At 38.9% G+C, this 17,690-nt stretch overlaps 1 protein-coding gene across 4 annotated transcripts in view; it reads left to right on the top strand.

Moving 5' to 3' along the window:
* Positions 1–656: 656 nt before the first annotated feature.
* The window catches only part of TAF1A (TATA-box binding protein associated factor, RNA polymerase I subunit A), a 34,455-nt gene continuing 17,421 nt past the window's right edge, over positions 657–17,690 (top strand). For 3 of the 4 annotated variants that reach the window (XR_014327022.1, XM_082862908.1, XM_082862910.1), the window contains exons 1-5: positions 657–740; positions 2,140–2,272; positions 6,167–6,336; positions 10,673–10,786; positions 16,125–16,323. Coding sequence is in view for 3 of the 4 variants with exons in the window: in XM_082862908.1 (XP_082719034.1) it covers positions 2,152–2,272; positions 6,167–6,336; positions 10,673–10,786; positions 16,125–16,323 (604 nt within the window). In the remaining variant the exon portion in view is untranslated. The remainder of the gene's footprint in view (positions 741–2,139; positions 2,273–6,166; positions 6,337–10,672; positions 10,787–16,124; positions 16,324–17,690) is intronic. The other variant, XM_082862909.1, reaches the window with a different exon arrangement.

Below are 17,690 nucleotides of genomic sequence, written 5' to 3'. Positions count from 1 at the left end.
ACGAGTCTCTGCTTTTCCAGGATCATCTTCCCTAGAACCCCTCAATTTCCCCTCATTTCACATTTAACCATCTTACTTTCAACCCTTATTTCATAAGTTCGTCAACGTTCCTCATGAAAAGTGACTCCAGACCAGTGCACAGAACCACTGCCGCTGAGAAGGAAAAGATATTTTCGTCCAAATTTTGGGGAAGCAGTCAGGGTCATTTAAATTCAAAGCTAAACCTTTAATGAAAAAGAAAAAAGATTTCAAGGAAGCAATTAACAGGCTATGCAGAGATTTATCTTGTTAGGGCCACGAGCCGCGCCTCCGAGGCTCGCTGCTCGCGCCAGCAAGCCAAGCAGTAACTGAAAGGTCGTCGTACAGGGAACTACTCGGGCAAAGTGACATTCTGCTATTTGGACTGTTACCCTCATCCAGCCGACCTCACGTTGCATTAATCTTCATTTGCAATTAAAGTCTCCCACTTCTTTCCGCTCAGACAGATTAAGATGTACACCTGGGTCCAATCCAATGGGAAGGAGGCTGTACACGGCCACTTCCGGGTCACTTCCGGGTCGAGGCGCCTCCAGCGTCCAATCGGGAGTTAGGGGCGGGGTTGCGCCTGCGCGCTGTCGGAACGCCGGGGTCAGGTGTTGCACTTTCGCTCTCAAGTCGCTAACTCCGTGAGAGTTTGCCCACGCTCGTCCGGAGTCTGGAGACTGAGTTTGGTGTCGCAGAAGAACTCTGGCTTTAGTCAGGTAAGTCCCGCGGTTGTCTTCCACCTCATTGCCTGCGTTCACAGTGGAACGGGAATGGCTGTAGTAGGATTCACCTGTGTTCTCATATTTTCTCCTGATCCTCTGAAACCTTGAGTTCTGAGGGCGAGCCTGGAGGGGTGGGGCAGCTTTGGTTACCGTGACAACTGCAAGACACCAGTTTAGGCTTTGAGAATTTGGGAAGGGAGAGCTTCTTCTGGAATGACTCCTTAAAATACGTGTGAGTCGGGTTCAAACTCAAGAGTTATTTCAAATTCTGTGCTCGTAACCACAGAATTTGATTTTTTGTTTGTTTGTTTTTTTGCGGTACGCAGGCCTCTCACTGTTGTGGCCTCTCCCGTTGCGGAGCACAGGCTCCGGACGCGCAGGCTCAGCGGCCATGACTCACGGGCCTAGCCGCTCCGCGGCCTGTGGGATCTTCCCGGACCGGGGCACGAACCCGCGTCCCCTGCATCGGCAGGCGGACTCTCAACCACTCCGCCACTAGGGAAGCCCCAGAATTTGATTTTGAAAGGTTTATTCGGGTTGTAATGTGGAGAAGCCAAATTTGAGGCAGGGTAAATAGTTAGAAAGCTAATGTAGCAATCCAGACACAGTTTGAAGGTGTCCCGAGCCAGGGGAGTGGTGTAGAGTTGCGGAGCAGAGAGAAGATAGGAGAAGTACTAGCAGGTAGTACCAGCAGGACCTAATAATCGATTGGATACGTGGAAGGAGGGAGAGGGGTCCTGAGCATCTGAACGGTTAACTCCAAACTCAGCTTGGCACAAGGCTGTTTTTGTAGATTCTTTTCCCGACATCTGCCTTCCGCCCCCCTCCTCCACACACACCCCAAACTCTGTACATGCCAAGTGTGTTTGATGTTCTAGTTACCAGAATATTGTCCTCACCTTTTTGTGACACTGAGCCAGGTTACATAGTTTCACTGAGCCCTTCAGTTTTTTTCAGCATGAAAATGGAAGAAAGTAATACCACTTACCTCCGGATTTCTGTAAGGATTAAATTAGATACTTTGTAGCCCTGGTGTATAGAAAGGGCCCAATAAATGTTAACTACTACTGTTATTATTTGTCATATTGTTTTATTATACATTATTTTGATGTTTCTTCCCCTAGATGACTCTTTTTAACTTAAAAGGTTAGTATCTTATCTATCTTTGTATCTTCTTGAAATATAGTAGTAGTTGCAGTTGTCTTTTTTTTTAAATGGGTCATTGATTTTGGCTGCTGCTGACATAATTAAATTCATTTCTTACTTTAAAGGAACTACCAGGTACAATTAATTTTGTTGATCATTGATATTTATTAGGTAAAAGGTGGCTGTCTTTCTGTATAACTGAGAAGCCTGTGGATTAAGATGTACAAAAAGTAACTGATATTCTCAGTCTGGAATAGGTATGAGTGATTTCAGTGAAGAATTGATAAGGCCCACAACAGAGGATGAACAGGGGGAACCGCGTGCGCCCTCTGGTACAGGGATGTGTTTTCCTTGGCTCCAAAAGCATATAGAAACCATAGGTAAGTAAAATAACATATAACCATTTCAGCTCTAATGCAAGGAGATGATAAGATTCAATATGGATACAAAAATGGATAACCAAGCTGGTTCAACTTTCAAAATAAGAATGTATGAGGATTTTTTTTTAGGCTGTTAATAAAAAAGAAATAATAAAAACAGATTCTTTTTTTCTTTTAGAATTCTTTTCCTTTGAATTAATAACAGTCTGTATTACGATAGATACACTTTTTTCCCCCCAATAATACTTACTGAGCATTTATTATATCCCTGGCATTGGTTAAATATTGGGGATACATAGTTGAAGAAGATATGATCTCTACCACTGAGGAGTACATACCAGAAGTTTCTGTTGAATTGCATTGAAATAAGCCCTAACAGAATTGATCTATAATAGATTTCAAGAAAGGAATATTTTCTTCTATTTTCATCTAATGTAGAAATAAACAAGTTTTTCTATGGAATAAATTCCTTATCAGAATATATAAAAGAAGCAGTTGTCTGTATGTTGGCATGTTGGGTCGTGTAGTCCTGGGAATACATTTGAACCAGCACTTTTCTAATTGCCCACAAATATATCTTTCTTAGCCTGGCTTTCTTTCCCCTTGACTGAGATTCCCTGGCTCCTAGAGTTTAGCTCTTATTTCTTTATTTTTTAATCTAAATACCATCTCATTTAATTATCTCAGTAAATTAATCCTCAGTAAATCTATGTGCTAGGCATTTTAGAGATGAGGGAACTGAACTTCAGAAGAAGTTAAAATTCTTAATGCTGGTATCAGGAGTCAAATGTAGGCCTATCTGATCTCAAAGCCTACATTGAGATACATATATTGAAAAAAGGGATAATATATGTAAAGTGCCTAGCATAGAGCCTCATGCATAGTGAGTGTTGAAAAATAATAGTTTACTTCCTCTTTCCTCATTTTATTTTTGCTGAATTAATGTACATGGTTTGAGTCAGGTTTGAATGAATGGTACTTCAGAGGGGATGCTACCACACCCCTTGTAGGGAACTAGTAATCTAAAGTTTCTGCTAGTTTTAAGGCATACCTGGGCATGTGTCTGTCACCAGTGTTCTATAGAGAGCTTGAGTCAGTCCACAAACAAGTAGGTTTAAGACCAGAATTTACATGCTTAGACATGTTTTATATATTACAGATAGCCTGTTAAACCCCAAATACTTCCTGTCTGCAATGAGAATATAGTTGCAGGTAATATTGACATTGTAGTGGTAATTAACCATAACAGGAAACACAATTGCCTAACAATTATTTATATTTTATTCTCTTAAATTTCTTTTGGCGTTTTGAAGGGTGTGTCCCCTAGAATAAAAACTTTGAAGGTGGGCACGAATCTGGAATAAAGCTGTATGGTGAGCACTTAGAATAGTGCTTGGCTATGGTAGTGCTCAAAAAATATTCGTTGACAGGCTGACAAGTTTCCAGGTTATTTCAAGGAAATTAGAAATTAGGTTGGTGGCACTGGTTCTTTATTGTACCTCATTCCATCAAATTTATTTTCCTTGACAGTTATTCTTAAAGTTTATCAGCAACAAATAAGATTATCTTTTGCTCACAAAGGGTGAAATGAGAGCTACTCCTGAGGTAATTAGGCTCAGTTGGAAGACAGGAGGGGAATTTTCCAAGGATTTATGTATCCTAGTCTAAAGTTGATTTCCAGTTTGAGCTGTGAAAACTTGAGAGGTAGAAGGGAGTCTGGCCTGAGATCAGTTTTCCTTTAGGTGAATAACCGAGGTTTTAGGGAAGAGGTATTTTGTCACTTTCTTGGCCTAGCTGCCCGGTGGTGCTGCTGATACTGGGAGTTTGGGTGTAGATCCTGTTAAATTCAGCTTCTAATTCAGAGAGGTGGGTGGGACATAGTATTCTGCATTTCTAATAAGCTCCCTGGGGATACTAAGACTACATCAGGATCCCCAGGTGATTTGTATGTACGTTTAAAAAGTTTGAAAAGCACTGGTCAAGAGAAATAGTCTTTGGGACTTCCCTGGTGGTCCAGCAGTTAAGACTCTGTGCTCCCAATGCAGGGGCCCCTGGTTTGATCCCTGGTCAGGGAATTAGATCCTGCATGCGGCAACTAAAAGATCCAGCACACAGCAACTGAAGATCCCGCGTGCTGCAATGAAGATGCCGCATGCCACTACTAAGACCCGGTACAGCCAAATAAATAAATAAATAAATATTTAAGGGAAAAAAAAAAGAGAGATATAGTATTCTACTTTTTTTTCCCCTGAAGAATTAGGTACTATCTTGCACAGTTTTAAGGTGCCATCTAAAACTTGTATCATAAGTTTGAGAGTTGCAAAAGGCATAATATTTGGCATATATTGGCACTTTTAAATGAAATTATCATGTGACTTAAAAAAATAATTTGGTGGAATCTAAATAATATAGGGATGTGGTACCTTTATCATCCATTTAGTATTTATGAAAAAGCTTTTAATAGATGGAAATTTTATATTGTTCCTTTTATACTTTTATTCTTGCCATAAAGTATGTATCTACATTTAATTAATTTTTGCTAATATCCTGTAAGGTTTTAAGTATTAAAATCTCTTCTGGATTGAGAAATCATTGTAATTGATTTTTGTACCCACCGAATCAAAATAACATAAGTAGTGTTACAAGTTTTGTTAAATTTTAAGTATTAAAGGTAAATTTTTATTGCTTATTTATCTCAATAAAATGGGTAAGGTTATCACTTTTTTCCAGTTCTTATATCTATGGATGAATATTACGTATTCCTAGAATGAGAAAAGATTTAGCTTCAATTCTACTGTATTTTGTTTTAATTGGTGGAAATTCTGAGAAAGTTTAGTCACATAAGTAACTAGCTGGCAATGAATGGAGTTTAATTATAGCAATGTATCAGGTCTTTGGATTCCTTCTGAATTATTTATGAAAAAATTACATAGTGATCTAAAATAAAAAATTATTAGGTTCTCCTACAGTTTTGATAAGCGAAGAATTAAAAATCACCTGACTTGCAAATGGATGTGTTAGAGTCGTTCACTTTCTCAACACTCAATATCTGTATTTTCACCTTAAGGTAAAATATGATTTTGATCATGAAGCCTTGTGTATAGGCACAGTTTCCTAGGAGATCAACTTTAGGAAAGAGTATGTGAGAAAGTTGAAGATCTGCAAGTTGATTGCTGTAAAACTATCTTTGCATGGTACTTATTAGTCTCTGTGTACTCCCAGGGGTGAGGGTACCCCAAATGGAGGACTGCTGGCCTGTACGCGTCTTTAGTAGTGTGGGAAGAGAAGAGGTGGCAATATGCCACCTGTTACTCATAACCGGGGTTGTAACTAAGCACAAATATTCTTAACAAGAGGATTGTCAGTACTTTAGAGATATAAATGCCAATGTCTACAGTTATTATAATCTCATTTGTATTTACATCATTGAGTTACTGGGAACTCAGTCCTTAAAAAATAGAAGTGCACCTCTTGGTGTTTTCAGAACATAGGTAGGTAAAAAAGACCATACTTTCCTAGGATGACCCTGATGATTTTTACCCATTCTAAATACTTGGGACTGTGCTTTTGCGGCCCTCTTTAAGAGATTCTTCCCAGATTGTTTAGTGCAAGGATGAAAGGACAGTTGAATCAGATTTGAAGGATCTGGTGATCTTGGTAGCCCAAGAATGTCAAATTAGACATCTTCTAATTAGACATTTTTTTCATTTGCTAAAACTAGTTAAAATGGGTGGAAGAGTTTGTTTCAAATGGAACCAGCTTTGGAATTGGGGATGGGTTGGGTTAAGTAATACCTACTGCTCTACTTGTTAAAACTATGCTTATCAGAAATGTTTCTTGAATTGTTGATTTGGGGTCACTGTGGGTCAAGACTTTCCTCTTTAACCCTGATAGCGACTGGAGGAAAACAGGAGAAGGATTTTGCTCAGACAACAAGTGCTTGTTTAAGTCTTATCCAAGAAGCTCTGCTGAAGCACCAGTGGCAGCGAGCTGCAGAATACATGCACAGTTACTTTCAGATCTTGGAAGATTCAGATAGCAACAAGAGACAGATTGCACCGGAGGTAAGTAAGGTCTGAGTCTGCTGTAAGATAGGACAGAATCCTGGGAGTTTTCTGCCTTTTGAACTTCACCCAGAATAGCTTTTGCTATTGATTGATTTTACTAAAAGCTACTAAAAGTGGTTTTGGGTAGAGAGTTTGTATGAGGACTTTTTTTGCACACTTCTTTTTCCTATTATCATTTTAAAGGAGACAAAAATAGTTTTAAATCTGAATTTTCAGATTCCCCAATACTCATTCATTTAAATAATTCTTTCCCTGTGTCCTTATTTTCCCCTTTCTGTAGGATGTTCCCCATCTTCAAGCAAACATGTTGTTATTTCTCCCATTTAGCATCATCTCTTGACCCCTACTTCTTCCACAGGCTGTGCCCCATTTCTCCATTCTGCCTTTCAGCAAAACTCCTTGAGAGAGTTGTGTGTACCCGTCCATTCCAAACCCTTTCCAGTTAGACTACCCACCAGCCATCACCATTTTTACCAAGTTGCTTTGTCAAGGTCAACAGTGATCTCCATGTTGCTGAATCCAGTGGCAAATTCTCAGTGCTCATCTAACTTGATCTGTCAGCAATATTAAACATAGTAGATCATTCCCTCCTGTGTGACATAGCTTCTTTGTCTGGCTTCCAGGATGCAGTACTCTCAGTTTTTTCTCCTACCTCACTGGCCATTCCTCAGTCTCCTTTTCTGATTGCTCCTCTTCTCCTTTGCTTTCTGATGTGGGACTACCCACGAACTCTAACCCTTAGTTGTTATCGTTATCTGAACTCACTCTTGATGAACTCATTCAGTTTCATAGCCTTACATTCAGTCTGCATGCTGGCAATCCCCAATTGTGTATCTGGGGTCCTGACATCTCTCTTCAAGTCCATATTTCTGTATCCAACTGTCTTCTCAGCGTCACCTCTTGATGTCTAATATCAGCTAGTATGGTATGTCATATCATAGTAACATATCTAAACTAGCTCTTCTGATATTCCCTGTCCAGCCTAATTTTCCTCATCTCAGATGACATTTCCTTTATGTATCTAATTGCGAGGGCCAAACTCTGGGGTGTTTTTTCTTTTATACCCCATATCCAAACCATCAGAAAACCCTGTTAGCTCTACTTTGAAAGCACGCTCCCTGCATTCTGAGTACTTCTCACCTCCTCCATTGCTGCGCCTGGCCTCAAGTCCCTCTCACCTCATTTAGATGACTTCTTGCCCTCCCCCACCCCCTCAGTCTATTTTAAGCATAACCAGACTGATCCTTTTTTTTAAAAAAAAAAACAACTGGTTTTATTGAGATATATTAACACACCATACAACTTGCCCATTTAAATTGAACAGTTCAGTTCAATTGCACAGAGATGTGCAACCATTACGGCAATCTAAATTTGAACAGTTTTTGTCTTGCCCAGAAGATACCCTGTACCCACTTGTAGTTGCTCCTTTCCAACCCCCAGCCCCTGGCAACCACTTATCTACTTTCTATTCTGGACATTTCATATAAATGGAATCATATAGCATATGGCTTTTTGTGAATGAATTCTTTCACTGAACATAATGTTTTCAAGCCTTTCCATATTGTAGCATATTAGTACATCATTTCTTTTTATTGCAAAATAATATTCCAGTGTATGGCTTTATCTCATTTTATGTATCAATTCATCAGTTTTTAGACATTTGGGTAGTTTCCACTTTTGGTTACTATGAATAATGCTGCTTTGAACATTTATGTACAAGATTCTTTTTTTATGTACAAGTTTTTGTATGGATGTTTGTTGTAATTTCTCTTGGGTGTATACCTAGGAGTGGCATTGCTGGGGCATAAAATACATGTAACCTCTTAAGGAACCACTAGACTGTTTTCCAGAGTGACTGCACCATTTTACCTTCCCACCAGCCATATACGAGGGTCCCAACATCCCTATATCCTCGCCAACCGTATTATTGTCTGTCTTCTTGATTTTAGCCATCCTAGTGGTTGTGAAGTGGTATCTCATTGTAGCTTTGGTTGGCATTTTCCTAATGATTATGGATGCAGCATAGTCCTTTTTTTTTTTTTTGCGGTATGCGGGCTTCTCACTGTTGTGGCCTCTCCTGTTGCGGAGCACAGGCTCTGGACGCACAGGCTCAGTGGCCATGGCTCACGGGCCCAGCCGCTCCACGGCATGTGGGATCTTCCCAGACCGGAGCATGAACCCGTGTCCCCTGCATCGGCAGGCGGACTCTCAACCACTGCGCCACCAGGGAAGCCCAGCATAGTCCTTTTAAAACATAAGTCAAATCATGTCACTCCTCTGCTGAAAACACTGCAGTGTCTTCCCATTTCACTCAGAGTAAGAGCCAGAGTCCTTCTGATTGCCTGCAAGTTCTCTGTGCTCTGCCCACTCCCTTTCCCCCTTTGACCTCATCTCCTATTACTGTCCAACTTGCTTTTCCTTCTCCAATCTCACTGGCCTCCTTGCTCTTCCTTAAACAACCATACTCCTTCGTGATTGCCTTTGCCTTTGCTATTTCTTTTACCTAGGAAGGTCTTTCTTCAGATATCACTATGGTCACCCTCCTTCAAGTCACACCTTCAGTGGGCCCTACCTTGACTATTTAAAATTGTAACTGGGGCTTCCCTGGTGGTGCAGTGGTTAAGAATCCACCTGCCAATGCTGGGGACACGGGTTCGAGTCCTGGTCTGGGAAGATCCCACATGCCGTGGAGCAAGCCCATGTGCCACAACTGCTGAGCCTGTGCTCCAGAGCCCGCGAGCCACTACTGAAACTCGCGTGCCTAGAGCCCGTGCTCCGCAACAAGAGAAGCCACCACAATGAGAAGCCTGCGCACCACAATGAAGAGAGCCACCGCTCACCGCAACTAGAGAAAGCCTGTGCGCAGGAACGAAGACCAACGCAGCCATAAATAAATAAATAAATAAATAAATAAATAAATAAATAAATAAAATAAAATTGCAACTGCACACCACCCCCCTTCACTTTCCAGCTGGCACTCCTGATCCCTTTATCCTGCTTCATTCTTTTCCCGTAATACTTGCCAATTTAATTATTATATTTCTTTATTGTCAGTCTCTCTACAATAGAATGTAAATTCCACAAGGGCAAGGATCTAGAACAGTGCCTGGCATATGTTGTTAAATTTATTCTGTAAAAGACAGTTTATCCACAAATAACTTCACATGAATATCTCAAGTAGCTTTTACTATTACAGTAACCATTGCATCAGTTAGATATTTAATAGAGCCAAAAAATATTAAAGAAAAAAATTTAACCATTGATTGAAAGTTCAGTAATGGACTAAAGTTATATAGATCTGTAAAACACTGGACAAGTTACAGTCTCTTTTGGTCCAGAGTTTGTTTTACAAAATGAAAGAATTAAATCAGTGGTTTCCAGACACTTGTTTGGGCTCTGTTTAAATCACATAGGGCTTTTGTTTAAAATATAGATTCCTGTGCTGCACTCCAGTTCTACTGAACTGAAGTCTGAATCCCTAGAATATTTATTTTTAAGTGGTGTCCCAGGTAATTCTTACATACAACAAGGTTTAAGAACCACTGTGATAGGATAATCTCCACATTTTCTTTAAGCATCAAAATACTGCAATTTGGTGTTCTGTAAATGAAATCTTGGTCTTTCTGAGTTGGGAAGATGAGTATTACGATTACACAAAACAATCAGTATGTATGTTCAGAGAAAGAATTGATTTAAAATCCACTTAAATTTACTTTGAAGTCACTATTATTGAAGTACTTTAAATTGGGGTAAGAGAATAGACCATGCAAAAGAAGAGCTCCAAGTTCTGTCACCAAAGTTTTGGTGGTCTGGGGTGAAAATATTTTTATTAAAATTTGTCCATAGCTGATGAAAATTCTTAAATTGGAGCTCTAAATATAGTCTAAATATAGTCAATAGTTGTAGATACTTGATAGGATCTCAAGAAACATCTGGTCCATAGCTCTCATTTGGTAGATAATGAAGATGAGGCTGAGAGCAGTGAAGAAGCCAATATTAATAGAACCCAAGTTTTCTGACATTAATATTCTTCCTGCTATACTAGTTAAAAATGTTATTTTCAATATGTATCTTAACTGCTTACCTTCTTTAGACTACTAACTACTATTATAGTTACCTGGTATTTTCACTTAATCAGCAGAAAAGATTTTTATCCCATAAGATATAATATTAGTTTCACTGGGTAAAGTACAGTAAAATGTTGACGGTAGTGGTGTCTAGAAAAAGGAACTATAGGTGGTTTTTTAACGCTGTAGTCAGAAAAAAATAGCTTTCTTAGATATTGGTTAAGGCAAGGATTTTACAGTTTTGTTAGTAATTTCTGTTTTGACAGATTATTTGGAGGCTTGGAAGTGAAATTCTTTATTATCATCCCAAAAGCAGTGTGGAGACTTTCAATACCTTTGCTGACCGGATGAAAAATATTGGTGTCATGAATTACTTGAAGGTGAGTATATAGGTTTTGTGAATTTACATCTGGGGCATTCATTTCTAAAATTGCTTGTCTCAGTGATGAGGTAGGTAATGTAAAAAGCATGAGAAATGGGGTAAGACACCTGGGTCAATAAGAGAAGCTGAAAGAAAGCAGCATCGTGAGAACCATTTACTTTTCCATTTCCTGTTGCCTACCACGTTGTCTGAGTGAAACTATCTTCTCTTTGTGTATCTCTGGCTGCCAGAGTCAGTCCTTCAGAGGTGGCAGTTGTGCTTCATTATGATGATGGGCCAAATTCTAATATATTTACTTATGTCAGTTGAGATCTCTGAGAATTGATGATTTTTGGAAAAGGGAAACAGCTAAACAAATTGGGAATTTGAATACTTGAGAAAAAAACTGTTTCCAGCTTTGTTGAGATATAATTGACATATATCATGTAAGTTTAAGGTGTAAAATGTGATGATTTGATGCATGGATATATTGCCAAATGTTTACCATAATGAGGTTAGTTAATGCCTCCATCCCCTCACATAACTACCATTTTGTTGTTGTTGTTATGGTGAGAATGTTAAAGCTCTATCCTCATAGCAGTTTTCAAGTTAACAATGCTATAGTCACCATGCTGTACATTAGATCCTCAAACTTACTCATCTTATGATTGAAAGTTTGTGTCCTTTGACCAACATTTCTCCATTTCTCCACCCCTCAGCCTGTGGCCAGCATTTTACTCTCTTTCTATGGGTCGGATGTTTGTAGATTCCACATAAAAGTGAGATCATACAATATTACAATTTTCTGTCTGACTTATTTCACTAAGCATAATGCCCTCAGAGCCCATCCATGTAGTCACAAATGGCAATATTTCATTCTTTTGTGTGGCTGAATAATATTCCATCGTGTGCGTGTGTGTGTGTGTGTGTGTGTGTGTGTGTGTGTGTATGTGTATGTGTGTGTGTAACATTTTCCTTATCCATTCTTCCATCAGTGCTCACTTAGATTGCTTCCATGTCTGGGCTTTTGTGAATAGTGCTGCAGTGAACATGGGAGTGCAGATATCTTGTCGAGATAGTGATTTCACCTTTGGATATATATGCAAAAGTGGATTGCTGACTCATATGGTAGATCTATTTTTAATTTGTTTGAGGAACCTCCATACCATTCTGCATAGTGGCTGGACCACTTTACATCCTGAAGAGAATGTACACCAGCAGTATACAAAGGTTCCTGTTTATCCACATCCTCACCAACACTTGTTATCTCTTGTCTTTTTGATGCTAGCCATTCTGACAGGTGTGAGGTGATGTCTCATTGTAGTTTTGATTTGTATTTCCCTGACAGTGATGTTGAGCACCTTTTCATGTGCTTGTTGGCCATTTGTGTATCTTCTTTGGAAAAATGTCTATTCAAGTCCTCTGCCCATTTTTAATTATAATGTGTTTTTTGTTGTGTTTGCTATTGAGTTGTATGAATTCTTTATATATTTTGGGTATTAACCCCTTATCAGATACTTGATTTGCAAATATTCTCTCCTATTCAGTAGGCTGCATTTTCATTTTGTTGATGGTTTCCTTTGCTGTGCAGAAGCTTTTTAGTTTGATGTAGTCCCACTTGTTTATTCTTGCTTTTATTGCTTGTGCTTTTGGTGTCACACCCTAAAAAATCATTGCCAAGACCAATATCAAGGAATTTTTTTCTCTATTTTCTTCTAAGAGTTTTATAGTTTCAGATCTTACCTTTAAGTCCTTAATCCATTTTGAGTTAATTTTTGTGAGTGGTGTAAGTTAGGGATCCAGTTTCATTCTTTTGCATGTAAATATCTAGTTTTCCCAACAACATTCATTGAAGAGACTGTCCTTTGCCCTTTGGGTATTCTTGGCTTCCTTGTCAAATATTAGTTGACGATATATGGATGGGTTTATTTCTGGACTCCCAGTTCTGTTCCACTTGTCTGATGTGTCTGTTTTTATGCCAGTACCATCCTGTTTTGATTACTGTAGCTTGGTAATATAGATTGAAATCAGGAAATGTGATACCTGTAGCTTTGTTCTTTCTCAAGGTTGTTTTGGCTATTCAGGGTCTTTTGTGGTTCCATACAAATTGTAGGATTATTTTTTCTATTTTTGTAAAAAATGCCATTGGTATTTTGATAGGGATTGCATTGAATCTACAGATTGCTTTAGGTAGTAAGGACATTTTCACAATATTGACTCTTCTGATCCATGTGTGAAAATGTTTCAATGTTTCTAATGTTTAGGTGGAACTTTCTCCTTTAATAAAAGCCTTATCCAAAAGAATTGACACACTCCAAAATGTTATGACATCTCCCTCTCTCTGTATATATGAGACTAAAAGCACTTTCTCAATAAAATTTTTAAATGCTTTGCTTTTTAATTTTTTTTCAGTGCCTCCAAACAAAGTTTTATTGGAACATTGCCACACCCATTCATCTCCATATTGTCAGTAGCTGCTTTTAGTAGGACAATGGCAGAGTTGTGATAGAGACCATATGGCCTGCAAAGCCTAAAATATTTACCCTCTGGTTTTTTGTTTTTACTTTTCCTATTTTCCAAATATTTTTAAATTGCTGTAAAATATGTATAACATAAAATGTGGTATTCTAACCATTTTTAAGTGTGTAATTCAGTGGCATTAATTACATTCACATTGTTGTGTAACCCTCACTAGTATTTCCAAAACTTTTGCATCACCCCAAATAGAAACTCTGTACCCATTAAGCAATAACTCCTCCTCCCAGGCCCTGGTAACCTCCGATCTGTTTTCTGTGTCTATGCATTTGCCTATTCTAGGTATTTCATATAAGTGGAATTGTATAATATATGTCCTTTTATGTTCTGCTGTTTCGCTTAGCATAATGTTTTCAAGATTTATCCATGTGTTGGCATGTATCAGACTTTATCCCCTTCTGTGGCTTAATACAATATAATCTATTGTATATATCTGTGAAATTTTGTTTATCCTTTCATCTCTTGTTTGGTTGTTTCCACCTTTTGGCTATTGTGAATAACACTGCAGTGAACATTGGCGTGCAAGTATCTGTTTGAGTTCCTGCTTTCAATTCCTTTGGATATATACCTAGGACTAGAACTGCTGGATCATATTTTTTGTCATTTATACAAATACGTATATTATATATATATATAAAGTATGTATGAACATATAATTCTATGTTTAACTTTTTTAGGACTCACCAAAGTGTTTCCCGTAGTGGCTGTAGCATTTTATATTCCCACTGCTCTCTAATTTTGAAAAATGATTTTACCTAGTTTAGGATTATTTTCAGATTTTATTAATTTAGGAAAAATTTTTTGCTTCTCTTATGTGCCATGTTCTCCCTTATGATCTTATTTTCTGGTAGACCACATACATTACAAGTAGAAACTAAATGGAGGCAGCATATGGTTCTACTTTAGGAAGAATTTTGTAAGTGAACAATTGGAAAAAGGGAATAGTCTGCCTTGGTGTTGTGTGCTCCCATTTTCTTCTTTCAGGGAGAAACTGGATAGCCATTTGATTGGGGAGGGAAGGTAGAGTTTTAAGTAAATTATTGGCTAGATCCTTTTAAGCTCATGGAATCTACTCAGTTGAAGTAAAGAAACCTGAGAGGAACCTTATTTCATACTCTGGAGTCTGAGGGTGGTAGTTAGGATAGGCAATAAAACATGTTTTGCTGTTAACAATTTTAAAAACACTTGCTGCTGTTTTCCAGACAATGTGCTAGCCGTGGTTCTTGCAGTAGGGGGAGACAGGCATGTAAATGGAATAAATGGTTACGGGTGCCATAGTAGAAGTGTACTGTACAGGGAGAAGACAAAGTGGAAAATGGTCGGCTCTCTGGAATTTTGGAAAGGGCTGGGATTGAATGAATAGGGGAGTCGGAAAAGAAAGGAAGTGAGGCTTGAGATGAGTCTGATAAAGCTAGTGGGTATTCACAGTGCATACTGCGGGAAAGAGTAGTCTAGCAAGGCAGGAGATAATAAAGAGTTTAATAGCTCTGTGTCTAATGCTTTAGTTACTCTAAAAATCATGTGGGTAGAAGCCAGGGGAAGCTGAACTCTGTGTGCCGTTTCTAAGGAGCTTAGATTTTTATTCTATAGGCAATGGGAACTGTTGAAGGATTTTACACAAATGACTAATGAGATTTCCTTGGTGGTCACGTGGAAGATGGATTGTAGCAGGGGCAGGATTAGAGACACCAGTTGAGAAATTATTACAGTACTTTAAGATGAAGGTTTGAACTCTGACTCTGTTCAGATGATTAACTGTACTTCCCATTATTCTCCTCCTTAATGTCCTCCCTATTTGTATTGCTCATTCTTTGTGTAATTCTTCTTTTTTTTTGATTGAAGTATAGTTGCTGTATAATACTGTGTAAGTTACAGGTGTACAGTATAGTGATTTACTTTTTTTTTTTTTTTGTGGTACACGGGCCTCTCACTGTTGTGGCCTCTCCCGTTGCGGAGCACAGGCTCCGGACGCACAGGCTCAGCGGCCATGGCTCACGGGCCCAGCCGCTCCGCGGCATGTGGGATCTTCCCGGACCGGGGCACGAACCCGTGTCCCCTGCATTGGCAGGCGGACTCTCAACCACTGCGCCACCAGGGAAGCCCGTGATTTACAATTTTTAAAGCTTATACTCCATTTACAGTTATTGTAAAATATTGGCTATATTCCCTGTGTTGTACAATGTATCCTTGTAGCTTATTTTACACATATTACTTTGTACCTCTTATTAAGATTACCACACCTATATTGCCCCTCCCTTCTGTGTGGAATTATTCTTATTGCTTCTCCTGTATCAGGCATACACTTTCCATTTGAACCAGTGCCATTCTTCAACACCCCTTATTAAGATGTTTTCTCTGAGTTTATAGAACATGTATAAAATAATTTATTGTCTGCTATGGGCTAAACTAGGTATTAGGTGGTATACAAATATATCATCTCACTTAATCCCCTTAATGCCCTTCAAAAGGGTTAATAATAATTGTTCCATATAAAAGAGGAGACTCACAAAGGGTGAGAGTAACTTACTCAGGTTTATGTAGCTTTAAAGTAGCATTTGAGCCCGGACTCTGTCTTCAACGTCCCTGTTCTTTTCACACTGCCTTCTGTTTGTAAGTTTATATAATTTAGTTCTCATTTACATAATGATAATTTTTCATTTGTCTTTCTGCTAGATTGAAATTTTTGATAATGAGGACAATATTGCTCCAACATTTGTGTCCTACCAAGGTCTTAGCCTGAATGTATCATATATTTACTGAGCTTTTTGACTAAGGGTTATCTAATGACCTATATGACAGTGGGCTTTTTCTTATTATTGCAGATCTCCTTACAACATGCATTATACCTTCTGCATCATGGTATGCTTGAGGATGCGAACAGAAATCTCAGCCAGGCAGAGACATGGCGATACGGTGAAAAGTCGTCTTCTCAGGAAGTGTTAATCAACCTTATTCAGGCCTATAAAGGGCTTTTGCAGTATTATATTTGGTCTAAAAAGAAGATGGAATTGTCTCAGCTTGGTGAGTGAATATGAGTAATAAGTAGTAAGACTGACTCAGAGGGACAGAAGGGGTCTGGAGGAGTAATCTAATTCCCCTACTTCCAAGCTTGGCTTTATCCAGATAGTACAGAGAACAGACATTTCTGTGGATGTAAAATTCTTGATCATCCTTTATAAAATTTCTGATATTTAAAAAAACTTTTCAGACATCAGTTAGGTGATTTATAGATTAAGTTCATGACCATTTTAGATTCACTGCTTTCTTAAACATGATTTCTACTATAGGTTACAAATTTTCTTCAGCAGGCATTATTGCATATAAGAAGCATTATTTCCTCTGTGTTTACAGTGGAGTTTAGTTTGTTTCATAATGTTGTTTCTTAGGAAAATACGTTTAAAGAGTAGGGCAAGATAATGTTGTTTCACTTCTGTATAAAGGTCAGAACAGACAGTTTTCTTGATTTACTGACCACCCCAAAAATTGACTATGTGTTCTTCTCAAACTGACTTTCCGTGGTGATGTCATCCTCTCCTGTCCCTAAATTTCTGTTCTTTGGAGCTGTGTGATCATTCTCTGTACTTTTTTTCCCTTGTATAGTTTTTCTCCATAACTCCTCTAGGAATGACCCCTTCCTTTCTATTTTCACATCCTCCACCCAAGTCTCAGTTCTGACATTTATTACATCATTTGTGTTAAGCAGTGTTTCCTTACTGTCCTTATGTGATAGTATTTCCTTGGTCTCTGGGCATGTGGGCTCACTAATCTCAAAATTCCCTTCCTGTTTCCCATCTTTTTTTTTTTTATTTTTTTGCGGTACGCGGGCCTCTCACTGTTGTGGCCTCTCCCGTTGCGGAGCACAGGCTCCGGACGCGCAGGCTCAGCGGCCATGGCTCACGGGCCCAGCCGCTCTGCGGCATGTGGGACCTTCCCGGACAGGGGCATGAACCCATGTCCCCTGCATTGGCAGGTGGACTCTCAACCACTGCACCACCAGGGAAGCCCCTGTTTCCCATCTTTGATCTCCCCCAAGACACTTCTGAAATGCTGTCTTCATCATGATAATATTGTGAGGCCTTTGTGCATTCTCCTCTAGAATGCCATCTGCCCTTCAAGACTCATTAGACCCCGCCTTCTTTTACCTTAAGTCTAACGTATCAGCTGCATGTTCAGCCTATATCATTTGGCTCTTCACCTCTTGCTTTTTAGTCATTCTAAGTTTTTTCATGTGTGTTTTTTGTTGTATCTCCCTGTCTAGACTCATCAGTCTTTTGAGGTCATATATCTGTCCTCTGTTTCTTTTGCTAACCTTGCCATAATGCCTGCCGTAAAGGCTTGCTGATACTGATTTAGGTAAGTTTTAAAGTCAGTATTTACTTTTCTTCCTA

Source organism: Leucopleurus acutus (genome assembly GCF_964270905.1).
Source record: "Leucopleurus acutus genome assembly, chromosome: 2".
Taxonomy (NCBI): Eukaryota; Metazoa; Chordata; class Mammalia; order Artiodactyla; family Delphinidae; genus Leucopleurus; species Leucopleurus acutus.
The sequence above is the reverse complement of the archived record's forward strand: the minus strand, read 5'-3'. Positions and strand labels throughout refer to the sequence as shown.